Source organism: Anarhichas minor, unplaced genomic scaffold (assembly GCF_050575085.1).
Source record: "Anarhichas minor isolate MPS153535 unplaced genomic scaffold, ASM5057508v1 ptg000114l, whole genome shotgun sequence".
NCBI lineage: Eukaryota > Metazoa > Chordata > Actinopteri > Perciformes > Anarhichadidae > Anarhichas > Anarhichas minor.
Window position 1 is genome coordinate 1,459,257 of NW_027466560.1, and position 19,146 is coordinate 1,478,402.

The following is a 19,146-nucleotide window of genomic DNA, read 5'->3' on the forward strand; positions in this document are numbered from 1 at the left end:
CTTTAGGCTTAGTTTAGATTATTGTAAGTGTGTATTTTACCACAGTCTGGATGGTTCAGCTTGTATTGGCTTTCTTTCTACAAGGATCAGATTTTGGTTACGGTGAAATTAATGGCAGACGAGGAAAATTTGACTTGAAAAAACGTTTGGTTCCAAAAAAAATAGTAGTTGTCCAAATTATTTCAAAATGTACAAAAAAAACATTGGTAATTTTAAGATCTGTAATATATTTGCAGATCATGTAGATGAACAGCAAGTTGGTGATGACGGTTGGATTTGTGTGGTATCACAGGTGTTAGACCTCTTGCACAGATGGTGCTTGATTGTCATCTCCTTCACCTCTGTCAATGTTAATGCACCTGTTAGGGGAGGATAACGTATCCCTTTATGATTCTTACGAAGTTTAGTGACCTATAATCCCTATTCTCACTCCACTCAACGTCAACTTTAGCACAAGTCAGCTTGAGTAATCAGCTTGAGTAATTGACAGCACCTGTGTGTGTGTGTGTGTGTTAGGATGTTTTATCCATCTTGTGGGGACATAAACTTGATTACACAGTCACGATGTGGGGACCAGCCTCTTTTTTTTGGACAAAATGGAGACAATGGCATGCAAATTATCACATTTTAGGATAAAAACTTGGTTTAAAGTTAAGTTATGGTTAAATTTAGGTTATGATATGGGTAAGGCTATGCTTAGGTTAAAGGTGAGGTTAAGTTTAGGTTAGGGTTAACGTAAGTTTAAGGTTAAGTTTAGGTTAGAGTAAGGTTATGCTTAGGTTTAAGGTGAGGGTTAGATTTACGTTAAGGTTAACGTAAGTTTATAGTTAAATTTAGGTGGAGGTTAGAGTTAGGTTAGATAAAATTAAGTTAGATTTAGGTTAATGTAAGGTTATGTTATGGTTCCCGTGTGTTTAGTTTTACGGTAAGGTTTGGGTATGGTTAGGTTAGCTTTAGGGTTAGGTTAGGTTTAGGCCGGTAGAGGTTAGGGTTGTATGTGTGTTTTGAAGACATGTTGAATTGTCCCACCACAGGTGTTTCTAATTACATTAATGATGGCTCCGTTGTACTCAAGTGTCCCAGTAAGCCCTAATTATGAGTCGTCACGCATAAATCACCCCGAAATATTATGACGACAGTGCATATATTTGTTGTACGCTCAAAGAAAAAAGATGAGCGAAGAGTTTTTCCAGAAGCATGTCAGTGTGGACGGCAAACTGAAAGTGTGAAATCTGAATCATAGCATAAAGACTAGTTGCTAGTTGAGACTCATTTTCAGACCTCATACCTCACAAAATCACAACACAGATATAAGCAGCTGATTGTAGTAAGACTATTTGTTCTTCCGTAGACATGTGACATATCAGAACAACACCCGGAAAACTACAACTAAAATGTAGTAAAAAAAATGAAATACTCATTAATCATGCAGAAACCTTCCATTTAATGATTTCTGGCCATCTGTTAACGTCGGCATCGTCGGTGCACCTCAGACGATGACGTAACGCTGCACAGGTTTTGTTCCTGTCGAGACAATAAAGTGTGCTCTTAATTTGAATTGCGGAAAAAAGAATAGAGAGAGAGAGAGAGAGAGGGAGAGAGAGGAGCGCTGAGCTGCCAGCTCAGTTCAAATGGGAATCTGGTCCTCGGGGGTTCACGCACATGTATGCATGTGAGAGAGAGAGAGAGAGAGAGAGAGAGAGAGAGAGAGAGAGAGAGAGAGAGAGAGAGAGAGAGAGGGGAAATGCAATTCCAGATTACATGTGCTTGTGCTGCAGCGTGGGAGGGCATGTGTTGGAGGGAGAGAGGGAGAAAGAGGGAGATGATGGAGTGTGTGAATTGATGTGTTTGACATGAAGTGGGATCTTCATGTGGAGATGCCAGTAAATAAAGACTGAAGACCAAAAGGCTGATCTGGGGAAGAATTATTACTACGAGTTGAGGCAGTGATGTGTACAACAGTCTACTGTACCTTCTACTTTGCACATCTCCTAGCAACCACAACGGACACCATTTTGAATGTTTTACGTTACTGCGTGTCAGGTGGTTGAGAAACTAAGAGAAGTCATATGAACAGATTCATACAGGAACGGTAACTCCCAACTGGATGAGCCAGTGCTCTTGTTTCTACGCTTGAACACAGTTTAAAAGCTCCACAGTTACACAGAATCTTCAGTGGTGACAGTGAAAAAAGACTGAGTAAATGCACGCTATGATATGAATGAATGTGTCTTCCTCTTTTATTTTAAAATTGGTGCAAAGACAAAATCAACAAAAATGGTAAAAGAAAGTCAGCCCAGTCGGCTGCAAACCACGGATACGTTGATTTGCATTCGGTCAAGTGACGTATAGTGTATCGAGCAACCGTTACTGAAAGTCACGTGGTATAATAACGGGTATCACAAGCAAGAAAGTCCACTCGGGGAAGGTGGAAGCGGTGGTGGTGGGTGGACGGGTCAAACAAACACAGGACTTTCATTCAGGAGACCGCAGTTCATGTCACTTGTGAGAACAAAAGTTCATATTGACTTTAAGCTTGTTTTGTAAAAAAGTTAGTTATGTTACGATATTATTTGAACACAATCCGTGATCTGTTTGGAAGTAGCAATAGTAGTTTTGTTGACTCCACCTGACCAAGACTTTCACAACGTTAACTATGAAGCATTGTGCGTTTCTGCAAGCGTGAGACGAGCTGATATGAAACGTATTTAATGCAGCGTTTATGTGATGGAGACTTGAGGAAAACATGGAAGCTGCTGAGACTGCAGCAACAAGTATTATAAACTGTGCAGAACATTGTTGATGCGTGTTTTGTTAACGCCTGGTAAACGTCACCTGGACTGTGGCCATGCACTAGAAACCAGGATGAACCGGATTATAAATGCTGCACACCCCAATGAGTGTGTTTGGGGGATGTTTTTGGCCCCTCTTGTCTTTGATTATTTCTCCTGCTCACATCTGTGCCATCATTGGCCCAGTTTCAGTTGTAAGAAATGTTTAACATAAACCTTGTGGGGACATCAGGCAACAACTTAATCGAATGGCAACGATTATAAATTTCATCTCCGAACTGTCGTCATAAAGTGAAGTCTGAAACTAAACTCTAATCAGCTCAACCATCACTGAGTGTCCCCAAAACCCAAAATAGGTTTGCTCTCCTCCTCCTCCTCCTTGTTTCTTATCACTGACACTTAACGAGCCTCCACACTCTTTCAATGGGACCTTATTTTGGGCTAAAGTTCAGGCTCGTGCACCTTCCAGTGCCTCCACATTCTGTACGTCTGGTTAATAAGAGTCTCAGACACGTCATTGCCATGATATTAAAACAATACTTCAATCGCAAAATGATCATCTGTAGCAGTGGTACGTTGTTACTTTGAATTCTTGGAGAAAACTTTGTTTTTCTCTCATGCCTCCACGATGATCAAATAATAAGAAAAAACAGAAAAGTCTCGATGAATTGCAGCAAAAACTATATGAAAACATCTGTTTACAAACTCCTGAACGCATGCATCTTCACTGAAACCTCAAAAACGTGGGTGAAGTGCTCCTTTAACTGCAGTTAGCGTCATACAGGACCTGAGAGGAACAACTGAAGATCCTGCTATTCATAAACAGCATCATCTCCAAACTGAACAATGATGTAATGTTCTAATACTGATGAGTCAGTCTTTTGAAAGGCTTGGAATGTCCACCGGAGGGCGAACTGCATCACCTGAGAGACCTCTGCTCGTCAGCACTTTATTTCCACAGTCGACCGAGAGCTTCTCGAGAACGCACGGCGTGATTCAAGTCTCTCTCTCTCTCTCTCTCTCTCTTTGTAGCATCGCTCACATTTGCACAACAGATTCCGGAGACACAGAGCTCACACCGAAATTATGAAAAGATGAAAGCATCGCTGAAAGCTTTCCGAGCCGCTTGCCGGCGAAGTATCTCTAATGCATCGATCAAAGTCTAGCTGATGAAAAGCGCTTTGTTCGCCCGATTATTTGCTGTGGTGTATTAAAGATATGTAAATATTAAGCAGGCTTGTTGTGCAGTCCTGTCATCATTCCTCTTTCCACTTGTCATGTGTTGAGCTTCAGTGTGACATCGCTCGTTCTCTTTGTGGTCATGATGGAAATACAAAACATATTGGAAAACTTTAGCCTCAAGTGCTCGCTCACAGCGATGAGTGAGAGAGACTGCTGACAATAGGGTTGATGCTACAGTGTGTGTGTGTGTGTGTGTGTGTGTGTGTGTGTGTGTGTGTGTGTGTGTGTGTGTGTAACCGATGCCCATTTAAAGCCGGGCGCTAGTCTTTCGTCCTTCAATCGCCAATTAACAAGGGCCTATTTAATTGCAGTGGTTTGGGAGGGCATACAATTACCACTGGAGCTGAACCAAGCTAAACACACACACACACACACACACAATTCTTCTTAATGAGCAGCACCATCAGCTCTCCTTTCGTCCTCTCTTTCATTTGCATTTTGCTGCGCTCTCTCCTCCTCACCCTCCCACCTGCTCTGTCGAGGCGTTTAGATTAAACGTCCCCCCGTCGTCTTCGTCCTCTTCTGTCTGTCGCCTTCTGTCCTCTGACGGGTTTCCTTCAAAGCTGTTGACAAATCTCCCGTCCTCTCCTTTTCTTTTGTCTCAGATGTTTCCTCTAACCTTCTCCTCCTCTTTCCTTCCTCTATTGCTTTCTCGCCTTTGCAGCCTGGCGTCACCAGAACGCTGTGTGAATTACACACACGTGTATTTTTTGCGTGATATCACAACGGCGTTCTTGCTTTTGGCGTCATTTCACGCCATCCAGTCCGTACTGACTGTAAATGTGATAATGAATGTTGTGTGAATATGCTATTGATGAAAAAATGGCGCTCAGAGCAAGTGAGGAAGAGCAAACGGGGTCAAACAAACCAACGTCTCCTCGTTTGATATCTTAAATGACAGTCAGCAACACACGTCATGTTTCCTCTCGTTACATGCGTTCAGTCTTTCCTAAATACTTCAGTTAGGTTCAGACAACAGAACTACTTTTAGGAAAAAGATGGTTAAAATAACTCCCACAGTGCCGTCACTAAAGTCTTTATGTGACAAATGAATCCACGTTGACAGCGGCCTCCTGGACCGTGTTGTTTTCTGTGAACGAGGCGATTTGTTGCCTCCACATAACAGCGACTGTTTCAGATCAACGGCGTTATGTTGTTAATGACACCTTTTGCTTTCAGTGCGTTTCAGGACACGTGGAGTGTGCTTAAATGTGGCGTGCTATGAGATCCCGCTGCACCTTTCTTTCTTTATGCCCCGCCCCCTTTTCTTCATCTCTTCTTCCCGTACTTTTTCTCTGAGACCTTTCTCCTTATACACACATTATAAACTGTTTTAATTTCTCCTGTCGTATCCATTACTGAAGAGCTCTGAGTGCATTCCTAACGAGGCCTCCCTTCTCTTTTCTGTCCTCCTCTCACGCAGGTTCTTATAAAGGCATGTGTAAGCAGATAGATCACTTCCCCGAGGATGCGGATTATGTGGCGGATGCTTCCGAATACTTCCTACGTGAGTCCTTCCATCCATATTCCAGAGTTTATTATTGTTTTCAACCTTTACAACGTTTAGTTTTAGGGTTAAGCCCCTTGTGATCATTCATTTTGGGTTTCTTTAACTTCACTACCACCGTTTTACTGATATTCCTCTTTTCATGGAACTTGTTCAGTGTTTTTAAGTTAATTTTGTGGAAGAAGTCTCCAGTACAGCCCAAAAAATGATGTTCCCATGTTGCTAAACTTTCTCGATTACGTTTCGAAGGAAACATTTGTTCTCCTGGATTACGGTTCACAGTTTAAAACACTTGGTTTATGTTGTGGACTGTCACAAAACAAAACCTGATTATGTTTAGTAAAAACATCAGAATGCTTGATTATTGAAGACACAGACGTAAATTAAAACCTCAACTTTTTGGTTTCACATGAAGACCAGTCTCCTCTGTGTTTGTTTGAAACATCCATCCACACAAACCTCCGTACATGGAGTTCTGAGGATTACGATTAGAAAAGGAAATATGCCTCAAAACTTTGTTTGGTTGTACGACACGGCTGAAATAACACTGCCATATCACCACACTCATTCTACAATTCAAACACAATTTAATATGAAATAACAATAGTTTCAAGTGGACAATATATGGAAACTGTGGAATCAAAAGGAGGTTGAAGTCACTGAGATACAAGAATATGTCAGCAGAAAACAGTTTGAGCTTGATGTGAGAGGGAAAGAGAGAGGGGATGGGGCACGGGGAAGCCAGTGGGATGAGAAGTTAGAGGTGGAGTAGAGATGACAAAGACGAAGAGCAGCAAGAGGCTGAAGATGAGCGACTGAAGAGAGCCAGAGCAAAGGTGCAGAGACTCGGAGGAGGGGGGAGGAGGGGGGAAGAGGTAGATTAGGTCACTGATGTGGAAGAGCAGAAAAGAGCGATGAAGACAAATTCCAGGAGGTGGAAGAGGACAGGAGGACGAGGTGGCAGGAGACGGGCGAAGGCCAAGGAGAAGGGAAGGTTGAGGAGGTGAAGGACAAGGAGTAGGGTACCAGTGCAGTGCTGTTGCTGTCCCAGGGGCTTGCCAATTAGGACACTTTCTTCTATAAATACTCCAGGCTCCGCTATATGGGTCATACCTCACTCCCTCTCCTCCTTCCTCCCATCCATCCCTTTGCCTCCTCCCTCTTGCTTTCCCGTCCATCTGTCTGTCCGTCTCCACCGAGGCTCCGCGCTCCCGTCCGACAGCTGGTGGATGGAGGCCATGGGGTGAAGCGAAGGGGGGCTGATGGGGAACCGGACGGAGAGGGAACCAAAGCGAAGGGCGTCTCTTTCCAAAACACACCAGCTTCTTTCGGGAAAGAAAAACTCTCGATCAATTGAAAATGAATGCAGCAACTATCCCTTCAACAATTTCCAATAGTGGAGGTGCAGCGTGTTGGGTTTCTATGTGAGGTGTGAGGATTTGTTATGGTCCTGTAGGAGCTCCTGAGCCGGGCCCTCCGTAGAGAGCAGTGTTTATATAGCCACTCGAAGGTGTGGAAGCCTCAACCGAAGCCAAAAAAGCTGTACCCATTCAGATAAATAAGCCCCGGCAGAGATGAGACATCGATCAGCTGGTGCTCTGGTATCCGTTGCTCCCCCGAGGCCACTGGAACAGCAGCAGCCAGGCGCTGGAAGATAGAAGCTGCTATTCATTTTGAATTACTGTATTTTGTCCGGATGAACCACCGATCCTGCATATTTCCTTCCGCTCCCGCTGTGCGTCGTCATGGCAACCATTTGAAATATCTCTGCTCTTGTGTGTGTGTGTGTGTGTGTGTGTGTGTGTGTGTAGCTGCTCTGTGAGGTATCGGTGCACTCGAGTTTGGGACTAAACCTGATGAACTAGCTGAGAAATACGGTACAAAAGACAGACTTTTTTTTTTTGTGATGCAGTGCAATTTGGTCTGAAAATGTCTCCCAAAAAAAAGTAAGAAAAAGGGGTCAGAGATTGGGTGAGACCCTGGATGGAGAGGGTCCGTGGATTGCTACATACGCTATTTATTTTTGTCTCGTTCCACATTGGTGTGTCAGGTCTCTAATTGTCCTTTTTCAAGCCGTTCTCACTCCCATCTCTTAAAACACCGACGCACCGAGGCACCCTTTACCGTCTGTATGAGACGCACCGCGCTTTCAGTTTCCAACTCCAGTGAAAACCCTTCAGCGTCAGCATAAGACGCTCGGAGCAGGGGACATAGTTTAAAGTGCGAGAGAGTCCACGCATTGTGGGTGTGACGGCAGTTTGGACGGGTCAAAGGACTTTCACCCCGGAGACCGCTGTTTGTGTGAAACAAAGTCAACATAGACTTATTTTACAGTAGTTTCTTTCATAACGTATGCACTGAATTTATCGCCACATGTACATATTTACGAATTCAATATTTTTCTTCAACCCAACCAAGTTTACTTTGCACTGCAGCTCGATTCCCACGATGTTGCAAGATCACACAAGCCGGAAATTGATCCTGTCAGGCTCCAAGTAATGCGTTTGTGTCTAAACAACAATAGAGTATTTCTTCAAAGAACGGCAATGGAGGCTTTTTCTCCATAGAAAAGCTGTTTCCGCTTTTCTCCCTACTGGCTTCGTCAAGAGTGTGACTGACGTATGCTTCATCCAATCACTTGCCAAGCATTTTTTTGTCCCCAGTGAGGGCTTTTAGATGGTTCTGTGTAACAAACCTTTTGGCGAGTCAAGTTATAATGAAGTACTTTTGTTGCCTAAACCTAACCTGGTACCAGAGTCAGTCCAAACTGACTCTAGAGAGGAACCTACTGCGTCGATGTTTGAAGCTCGGCGCTACTGAGCAAGCAGCGGCATCTGACGAGTTGGGTGTGAGAATGTGTTGTCTTATTCTGTTTGTTCACTGAGCAACCACTTCTATGGTTTGCACAGTTACATAATCACGACTGTAAATGCACTAACACACTGACTCTTGCACTCTTTGCTTGTTGTTTCCCTGCAATCATCAGTGATATGGCAATCAAAGCTCATTTGCTGTAAGTCAATAACGGTGTCGGCTAAATTACGAAAAATGACAATATAAAGTGTGGGATGATGAAACACTCTGACAGATGGAAGCGATGCAACAGTTGTTTATCGAGGCAGGGTTTTCTCTATCACTCACTCGTACACATTCCCCTCCTGGAAGCCTCCCAACACAACTACAACGACTTGGTTGGGTGCCTCGTTGCACATTGGCTGAGAGAGGGAAGACCACTTCTCCTCCACAACTCCCTGCAAGTGTTGATTCGTCAATTCTCAGGCTTCTGCTACCTGAAATTTCGATCGTATTGTTTTTACTGTCAGACGCCTGAGATACTGATATGAAACAGATTGCCAAGGAAGCTCAGGGAACTATAGCGCTGTAGTGTTTGTTGACAAGTGGGCTCCTGATATCCTCAATGCAATGATAGGTGTCCTCAAACAGCAGAGTTATTACAGGCAAATCCACACTGCATCCTACAGGACAGAAAGACTAAAATAGTGTTTCTGCAGAGTTTGGACAGGTTTGACATGAACCCTCATACCTAATCTAGAAAATGCATTTTAATTCGGTGTTTAAAATGTGTTACTTAAGTATTGTTATTGACAGTTTTTTTTGCGATCTAACGCTCAATGCTACACTTTGTCATTTTTTTCATATGCATATTTTTGTTCAACGTCTAGTAAAATACAACTTCTTACTTCCAAATGCTCCACGGACAATAGAAGACAGATTGTACTAGATCATTCCCAAATACATATTAGTCTTTCTAATAACTATCAACTATCTACCCGGTCCAAAATGGAGCCGTAGAAAACATACAAGAAACCCCACATGCACAAATTAATTTTTTTTAAATGAGAGACGTAATCTGAAGGGGACCCAAGAAAATTAGACCCGATCCAAAATGTGGTTGTCTCAGAAATAGTCTAATAGAGGAAAAGCAAGAACACAGGCAGCAGCATGGATGATGCACAACCAATTAAAAAGCAGCCACAGTCACAAACAGTTGCGATTAGGCGGCAACCTCCAGTTCTGAACAGTGAAGTCAAAGTTTCATGTGTTAAAGCTGCATTCTCTCTAGTGTCCACCAGGGGGCGACTCCTCTGGTTGTATAGAAGTCTATGAGAAAATGACTCTACTTCTCTCTTGATTTATTACCTCAGTAAACATTGTAAACATGAGTTTATGGTCTCAATCTCTAGTTTCAAGTCTTCTTCAATACAGCATGATGTTCATTTAGTACATTATGGTCCATTTAGAGTCAAACAGACCATAAAGCAGGGTAAGCTTTAGGGCGGGGCTATACGGTGATTGACAAGTCTCTACCACGGTTTTGTGCGGTCTGGGACTCCTTGTTTTCGTCTCACAACTTTAACCCTTTCACAGTGTGTTTGCACTCAATGACAGTAAATTATAACACCTTGGTTGCCCAAAAATGTCTAATTCAGCATTCGGTTGTACTCTCGTGTCACTTCTGATTGCAAAAGAACAAGATGACGACGGCCAAAAACCAAAATGCCGAACTCGTGGCTTAAAAACTTTAGTCCACAAACCAATGGGTGACGTTATGGCCACTTCTCTTTTAGAGCTTATGGTTTACAATATGATACTAATGCACTAAGAACAAATGTAAATTCATAAAACTAAATAAAAAAATAACTTTAATGAAGTCCATTTTGCTCCAACACTTTCTGCAGCCAGCTGGATGATAGACAGAAAATAATGTTTTTTAACCAATTGGATATCAAATCCCAAGTAACTTAATAACAAATACAACGTTTAATCCTGCTTTGATTTTTACTTTTAATTCTAGCATGTGATCAGAGCTGAGAGTATGCTCGGATTCACTGGGATAGTCATTATTTATACATGAATCACTAAGATTTCAGACGATTCTACACCAGCATGGTAAACTGTAAGCACTGTCCTCTATATTATGCTGTAGTGAAGGATTGGGGTGGTGGCTCTGTTCTCTCTCTCTCTCTCTCTCTCTCTCTCTCTCTCTCTCTCTCTCTCTCTCTCTCTCTCTCCCTCCCTCTCTCTGTGTGTGGCTGCAGCTGATAGTACTGCTGCAGGAGGAAGGCTGACTGCTCGCCCTTACATAACCACATGTACAAATTCACCCAGAGAGAGGAGGGCGGGGGTGGCGGGGTGAGACGGCTTTAGAGAGCGAGAGACTGAGGGAGAGAGATCGAAAAGACCCTTGGGGAAAGAGAGACGGAGAGAGAGTGTAAAGAATCCAAAAGCAGGAGAGACAACGTCCATCCTCTGTTTTAGTTGGTATAAGTGGTGCTTAATGGCGGCAGAGTGTTAATGAAATGTGACATTCCTGTCTATGTCTTCCAGAAATGGGATCGCGTCATTGGAGGAAGTGGATTTTTCCCACTAAAATTAAAAAGCTGCTGCACGTTTTCACATTACGTCAGTTTGATTCTGAAGCTGTTAAAAAGGTGAATCCACACCAATGACACACACGGCCAGAAACCACTGCTATGCTGCGTGGTGTTTTGGACAGAACCCAGTCAGTGATGTTGCAAAAGGTTGTCCAGTGTTAAGTTGTTCCTTAGTTAAAGACAACCGATGCACCATCGAGTCTGCAATCATAGTCTTAATGTGCCTTCTCTTGCCTAGTTGGACGACTTCTGCAACTTGTTCTGTGACGTTGGCCTTTATGTTGGCAGAGCAACAGCCTAAAAGTCATTTTCAAAGGAAGCAGGTGACATGAAGCTACAAACTAACCCCACCCCACCCCCCTCGTTCATTCCAACAAAACTTGGATGTTTTGCAACTAAATGCACATAACATTCACCCCAGCCTGCTGAGACTCTGTGATGTCCTACATAAGCCAGTTTTTGATGTATCGTCTGAAGTCCAGCATATCTCTTGAGCCTGTCTGCTATTATTGCACATGAAATCCCGTTGTCCTTGAAACCCTGTGCTGGTATTTGTTTTATTGCAGTTAGGGGACAGTAGTCTGTCTCTCTGTCACCACGATGAATTCATGTCCATTCACTATACTCACAAACAAATGAGGTCGGATTATAATTGATCGTATCATTTATGCATTTATTTATGTGCGGCATGGTTATCTGTGTGAAACGTCTCACAGAGTGGTTTCAGATTTGATAATAAAGGTGTTTTCAGTGTTAAATTAAAACTATGTGAAGTGTAGAATACTTGGCTATTACTAACAATGTGATTACGCCATCGTATGTTTGGTTGCATGGTTGTGTGTGTAACAAAATAAATGTAGGATAGTACAGCGTCTGTGTATATGCAGGGTTAGATGGAAAGGGTGTAAAGTATATAACACAGTGTGAATCTGTTTTTGTAAGTGTGTGTGTGTGTGTGTGTGTGTGTGTGTGTGTCGTATCGTGCATGAAGCCATTGAATGGGATTAGATATGGCTAACAGCTCAGCTCTGGCCCTAACTGGCTTGAACAAGGCACAGTCAAACACACATTTGTACTTCTATATTTGTGAGGACCGTCACTGAAAGATATCATCACCTAGCCCCAACTACCGCTACAGCCTAACTTCTACCCTGATGCTTGGTCGAAGTAGTCAGATCCCGTTTTTGACCAATGAAGATTTTCACATTTTTTAATGGTGATTCAAATATAAAAAGTCTGATAGTTTATGTGACTACAGTCCTATCTTCAGAAAACACAATTGCAGGTGAGGCCTGGTGCCGGTAAAATGTCTACTGCACATTTAGTTTGGCTCTTTCGCATCAGTGCAGAGTGTGTGTGTGTGTGTGTGTGTGTGTGTGTGTGTAGTTTCAGCTGGAAGATGTTTCTGAGCATCGGAGAGATGTAGTGAGAGTGCATTTTTCTTTACGACAAAAACTCCACAGGAAACCTTTCAGTAAATACCATAATGTAAATATATTATTTTACAAGCAAATGTAGTTGAGTTGAAAATGTTTGTCAGCAATATATATATATATGGCTCCTTTCAGATTATTGAATAATTATAACTGCTGTTTTAAGAAATTAATTTAGTTTAAAAATGCATCATGTTCTATGAACCGACGTCTAGTAGTTGAAACCTTGATCTTCAAAGAAATCAATGAAAGAGTAAAATATTGTCCCCCAAAATGTGTGGGGCAGAAGTATGCAATAGTATATAACTTAAATAGTAAATGTGAGTAAATGCATTTAGTTACTTTCCATCAGTGACCATAAACATGAACCTATTTATTTTCCTAAGTGTGCAGTGTGTAAGATCTGGCCAGAATTTTTGTACGTCGTCTTTGTATTGTGTTTGTAATACCACTTGTACCTGAAGAGGCGATAGTGAGTCACTGTTGCATCCCGTCTGTCCTCAGACATTGTCCGTGTTTGTTAGATAGTTTGTTTATTAGATGAAATACAAAGTGGCAGAAACAACGACTTGTATTTTCATATCGTCCTCCCCGTCACCCGGAGAATACTTCAGCGGTGAGCTGGTGGCGGCTCAAGGAGACTGACCTTCAGTTAGCGGTTAGCTGTAGCAACTTTTGGCTTTTATTTAATAAACTATAATAACATAAACGGACCATACAGCCCCAGTTAGTGTCACAATAAACACACAGATGCTTGTATATTATTTGCCGATGCCACGTGTGAAGATTTTAAGATAGCAGTGTTATTTTAACCAGCTCTTAGTGTTTCAGCAGTTTTGTTAAATTTAGCATTTTCTTGCCCTGCTTTTTAACAGAATAACTGACTATGAATTTAGATTGCATGGACACAGTAGTAAAGGGGAAATAATGCCCCCTATATGTTCGTAGTGTGTGGTCAGATCTTAAACATTACACCCTTAAACCACAAAAAAAGCAGAGGATCTGCACTAACGTCCTCACTCATAAGGTTAAAATTGCGGTCCTCACGAAGATAGAAAAACAAGACAGCACACACACAGTCCTGATTTGCTCTGAAATGAAAGCAGTGTGCAGTCTTTTGCTATAATATAAAGCCGTTGCTATAATTAGACCGCTGGATCCTCGTATATTGTGCTAATACTCTGGATCGAGATGTGAGGAGAGGCGTGACGTCACCTGCTGACGACGTCACCCGACTGGCTGATGCCACCGCAGCTATTTTTGGGAGCCGAGTTGTGACGTGGAGGCATATCACGATTTACACGAGTAACACGACATGATAATGACTGGCAGGCTGAGCAAGCACCCTCCTGTGTGTGTGTGTGTGTGTGTGTGTGTGTGTGTGTGTGTGTGTGTGTGTGTCCAGCATTCATACGAACACACACACATCTGCTCGGAATTGTGTGTGTTTGTGTTCTTCCCTCTCAATAAGATATGGTAATTTTCAACAAAAAAAATTATTGTGGTGAACACGTATGTCAGCTTTACATGGACGCACACACACACACATATACACACACACACACACAGTTGGTTATTCCCCTGTAGCTGTTTTGCCAAGTTCCCACTACCACATGTTCTTTGCTGCTGGGCTCTCCCACGTGGGCGAAATGTGTGTGTATGTGTGTGTGTGTGTGTGAGTTAGAACTTAGATGAGTGTGTGTGTGTGTGTGTGTTTGTGTGTGTGTGTGAGAGCGAGCAGATTGTTCCTGCGTGGGAAGTATACAGTGTGTATGGGAAACACCCCACTTTGGAGAGTGAGCAAGTGAGTGGGTGGGAGGCTGATCGATGAGTGTGTTCACTTTGTAGCTTGTTGAGCTGATGTGTGTGTGTGTGTGTAACAAAGAAATGGGAGGGTTGCTGCACTGTACTGTATTTTGTGTGTGTGTGTGTGTGTGTGTGAACCCAGGGAGCTCCCATGGTGGTGTCCACCCCCGCTTCTATAATTCAGCCACAATTACAAGGCTCTCCTCTGCCGCAGCTAATGAAACCATAAGTCAGCCAGAGACACACATATGTACACACACACACACACACACACAACCAGACGGACACACACCACTGCAGCAGAACCAACCGAGCAGTGGGAGAAATGAAGAGGGGAGTTGAAAGTGTAACAGAGAGAATTAAAAAAAGGTTTGAGAGACGGAGGAAAGGAAAGAGATCGTTTTGGTGTGTGTGTGTGTGTGTGTGTGTGTGTGTGTGTGTGTGCGCGCGTGTGTGTGTGTGTGCGTGCTCTGCCTTCTGCCTCATTACCATATCGGAGCCGTAGTGCACAGTATATATTGACTCACATGGTACAAGGATGACAGGACGCCACACACAGTGTTGCTTAACTTTTGTCAATTTGCACAGAAAATTAAACACAAAAGTAAACAGAAGCTCATTAGCTTCTTTACCACCTGTGTGTTTACGCATTTGTGTAATGACATGTCACACAGCCGATGACGAGTGATATTTATGATTAATTGTGAGGCCAATATTGTTGGAAAATCACTCATCATCATCATCAAGACTCCCTCCTGTTTCAGTATGTTTCAGTGATAGAAATTCTCGCGAGCTAACTCTCTTTAAAGTAGCGTCAGTAAAGCAATAATCCTCCAGCTCTGCGTGGTTCGACGGGGGAAACATTACAACAATATTACAAATCGCTTATTGCTTTCAAAATTTCTCCATCGTCCTCCATGTCCTCAGCTGCGTTACTGAAACTACAAGGGTGTGCTTGTGCTGACCGGGGATATGGTAATAATAGTTTTGGGGTAAAGGTGGGTAATTTACTGAAGTGGTTTATCAGCGACCACTCTCATTGATTGAGAAACACACACACACACACACACATACACACACTGTTAATGGATTTGGCACATACAGTGGCAGAGACATCCCACCAGTTCATAAATCTTCATCCTTCTGAAAATAATTGTAATAAAATGAACTGTGAAGTTCATCAGGCAGCGATCATCACGTGCATCTATTGGCGCTTGTAGCACAAAAAATTGAGGTACGGTGGCCAGGATGTGCTCACTGAACCCCCTAGTGGCCGAAGCCCAAAATGCACGTCGGGATTTAAATATTATCCATATTTTTTACAATAACACAGACCTAAAAATGCAGTACTTCCTTGCGCGATGAGCCAATCAGGACTTTTAGATAAAGGACTATAGTTGTGCTCGGTTTATACTGAAGGCTAAATAACAGCCTGCAAAGACAAATGTTTCACTACGCTAGAATGTGAAGCCTGAAGCTAACGGAGAAAATCCCACAACCATGAAGTCAGAGGTTCAATCCCCGCAGCGGCCCCGAGCATCCTCGTCGAAGACGAAAAAAAAAAAAAAAACACATTCACAGATGTCTCCGCACGCTGCGACTGCTGACGCTCGCTCACTTCCAACTCACCCCACTCTCCGTCTCTTTGTCTCTGAGCTGCGATGCGCTCGGTTGGCGGGGTGCGCCTGGAGGCCAGCGCATTGGGTTAAAAATGCTTCCTTTTAAACTCTCTGGCGTCTGCTTGAAAAAAGCACAAGTGCAGAGGAATGAGAGAGAGAGAGGGAGAGAGAGAGAGGGGGAGAGAGAGGGAGGGAGAGAGAGAGAGAGAGAATGCTCGAGGCAAAGCAGCTTCACAGAGAAGTGGAGGCCTGCAGTCTTCTACCTTCTTGTCTTCTGCTTTCTTCTCTTCTTTACACTTTTATCCCTCTATCTTTTTGTATTTAGTCAATTTTAGTTTCCCACCGAAGTTGCCTTTTTTTGTATCGCTCTTCATTAAAAGCTAAAGTCTTAACTGACACTGTTTTGTTGGTTGTTATTTATTTATGCTAGTTATGCTACGTTGTTGCGTTACATTATTATTTGAACACAAACACAATTTTCACTTTTTTCTAACCTTAACCGAGTACTTTTGTTGCCTGAACCCACGTTAACCATGAGGCATCCTCTGTTTCTGCAAGCGAGACACGAGGCTCATATGTTCAGAAACATCAACTTTCAGCATATTTTGGGGTTTTTGCAGAAACACACTATGACAACATTGAATCATCCTTTAAGCTATGTTGTGGTTAGATTCTGCAACCTACTGCATTAATTAGCACCCACTTAATGTTGCATTTAAAATGCTGCTGATTCCGCTTAAAAATAAAGCAGTTAACGGCAACAACAGCAGAGCATTTAGTGGTCCTCTGCACACACACCAACAGATATCATTTAAAAACATGAGCTTTAATAATTTATTTGAACTTACTTATTGTAAAGAACGAGAACTAAAGACGGGAAAAAAGGAAGAATCTGATATATCTTCAACAACGGAAGCAGAATCATGCAGGAAAAGTGTATCGGCATGAAAAGTTCAGGAATGTGTCGTTGGTTCGCCTCAGAAACCAGATCGAGCTCCGTGACCACGGCGGCATCGTGACCACCCCGAGGGCCCATCGGCACACCGGCCGCGCAGAGGGCGAGCAGACAGACAGCTGATGGACGGACGGATAGGGGGGGGAAGGAGGAGACAGACGGAGAGATGGAGGCGAGCGATGGAGAGGTGGACACACTGCACAACGGAGGAGAGATCTTTGAGAGGAAGGAAAGAGAACAGGACGTTTTTTTACGAGGAAATATTGGGGGAAGTAGTCGTGGTGCCGTGTAATAAAATGCAGAATATACTCTTTTTAAAACGTCATTTTATCCAATTGACTGGGAGCGATATATTACTAATAACTTAAAGGTCTGTCACGCATATCCTCCATCATTTGGTCATCCATACTATATGTAACAATAACTCTATCTTTAGTGGTGACAATAAGGACAAGCACAACTGTTTTGCGGTGTATTGTATTGTTTTGGTCATCATCTCTATAAGTTTGGTTACATGTAATAAATCTGACCAGCTGACTGTGTATATTTGTTGTTTCTTTTTTTTCGGTGATGTTTCTCAGTATATTGTTATTATATACAATATGAACAATGGCCAAAACTACAGAAATACACCACATTCTCTCGAAAAATAGTGTTTCTGCAAACCACTGATACGCTGAACGTCGACAATGTTTTTATTTGGTCCGAGCGAGTGACGTAGTTTATCGGCCTTTGATAGAAGTCACATGGTTTAATAAGTATGCACATCATCTATCATTTGTTAATCAATAACATTAATATCTATAGCACGTGTCCAGTGGAGATAATTATGACAATGACAATTATTTTTGCCTTGATGTGTGTGTGTGTGTGTGTGTGTGTGTGTGTGTGTGTGTGTGTGTGTCCAGGCGCTGTCCGAGCCTCCAGTATCTTCCCCATCATGAGTGTGATCCTGCTCTTCATGGGGGGGCTGTGCATCGCCGCCAGCGAGTTCTACAAGTCACGCCACAACATCATCCTCAGCTCCGGCATCCTCTTCGTCTCCGCAGGTACGAAGGAAAAGCAGAGGAAGGAGGCGAGGAAGGGGGGAGGGAAGGAGAGAGTGGGAGAGGGATTGTGCAGAATGAGCAGGAAGTGTCGAGGTGAAAGTGTGAGGGGGGGGGGGAGGAAGAAGATGAGGGAGGGAGTAATATGGAAAAAGGTAGATGGAAGAGCAGAGAGGATTATGGAGAAAAGACGTAGAAGTATTTTTGATGTACTTTAAATAAATCGATGGAAACGGATACAGAACTGCACAGATGACAAAACAAAGATCCTTAAACTTGCAAGCATTGATTTTTGGGTCAATTTGACATCACATTAAATATATCACCTTACATCATTGATAGGGCTAAAGTTAAAGCCGCCATTTGAGCTTAAGTCCAATATTTACACTTTTAGCTGTTGTGTGTCCACCTGCTCCTGAGCTAAATATATCTCTTCAGCCGCTAAATGCTCCACTGTGTTTACGTTGGTGCTGAGCAGGCAGTGTACAGTACAGACTATTTACTAAAAACGATGTCCCAAAGCACCATTAAAAGAGTGGAACAGGACAGAAAGGTTCCGGGCCTTACCTCCAAAAACTGAGCTAAAGGGAGCTTCAGATTCTTGTGATAATTATATGTTGGTTCATCATTAAGAGCAACCATCATAATCATAGACTGTATATAAGAAGAGGACATCGTGACATTACCCATCGGTTTGTGGACTGTAGCTTTGAAGCCTTGAGTTTGGCGATTTGGCCGTCGCCATCTTGGATTCTTGCAACCAGTGAACAGGAAGTGACCATGTCTGGACTGAGGAGGAGTGACGTAGAGACGCCGTATACGTCTCTGGTAGAGACCTGTCAATCACCGTGTAGCCCCGCCCTAAAGCATCCCCTGCTTTATGGTCTGTTTGACTCTAAATGGACCATAATGTACTAAATGAACATCATGCTGTATTGAAGAAGACTTGAAACTAGAGATTGAGACCATAAACTCATGTTTACAATGTTTACTGAGGTAATAAATCAAGAGAGAAGTAGTCATTTTCTCATAGACTTCTATACAACCAGAGGAGTCGCCCCCTGGTGGACACTAGAGAGAATGCAGCTTTAAGACACTTTAAGACGGCTTCACTTTTCAGAATTGGCGGTTGCCGCCTGGTCAGAATACAGGAATAAATAAAGCTGTAGTTCAGGACAAACAAATCCGTCCCCAGAGAAAGATATCTGCACATAAGAGACGGCTGAATGCACACGATCACGACGGCACTCGCTGACCAGCAGGTGACGTGTTGCGTCGTGTTGGACGTGCGTGCAGCACACAGCAGTCGCCTCAGGACGAAGCTAAGGAGACAAAGATAGCGCAGGTTGC

At 43.0% G+C, this 19,146-nt stretch overlaps 1 protein-coding gene across 1 annotated transcript in view; it reads left to right on the top strand.

Annotated features, from left to right (window-relative positions):
• cacng2b (calcium channel, voltage-dependent, gamma subunit 2b) overlaps positions 1-19,146 on the top strand; it is a 51,067-nt gene that overhangs the window by 29,750 nt on the left and 2,171 nt on the right. The window contains exons 2-3 of the mRNA XM_076082973.1: positions 5,458-5,541; positions 17,659-17,799. Coding sequence (XP_075939088.1) covers positions 5,458-5,541; positions 17,659-17,799 — 225 coding nt within the window. The remainder of the gene's footprint in view (positions 1-5,457; positions 5,542-17,658; positions 17,800-19,146) is intronic.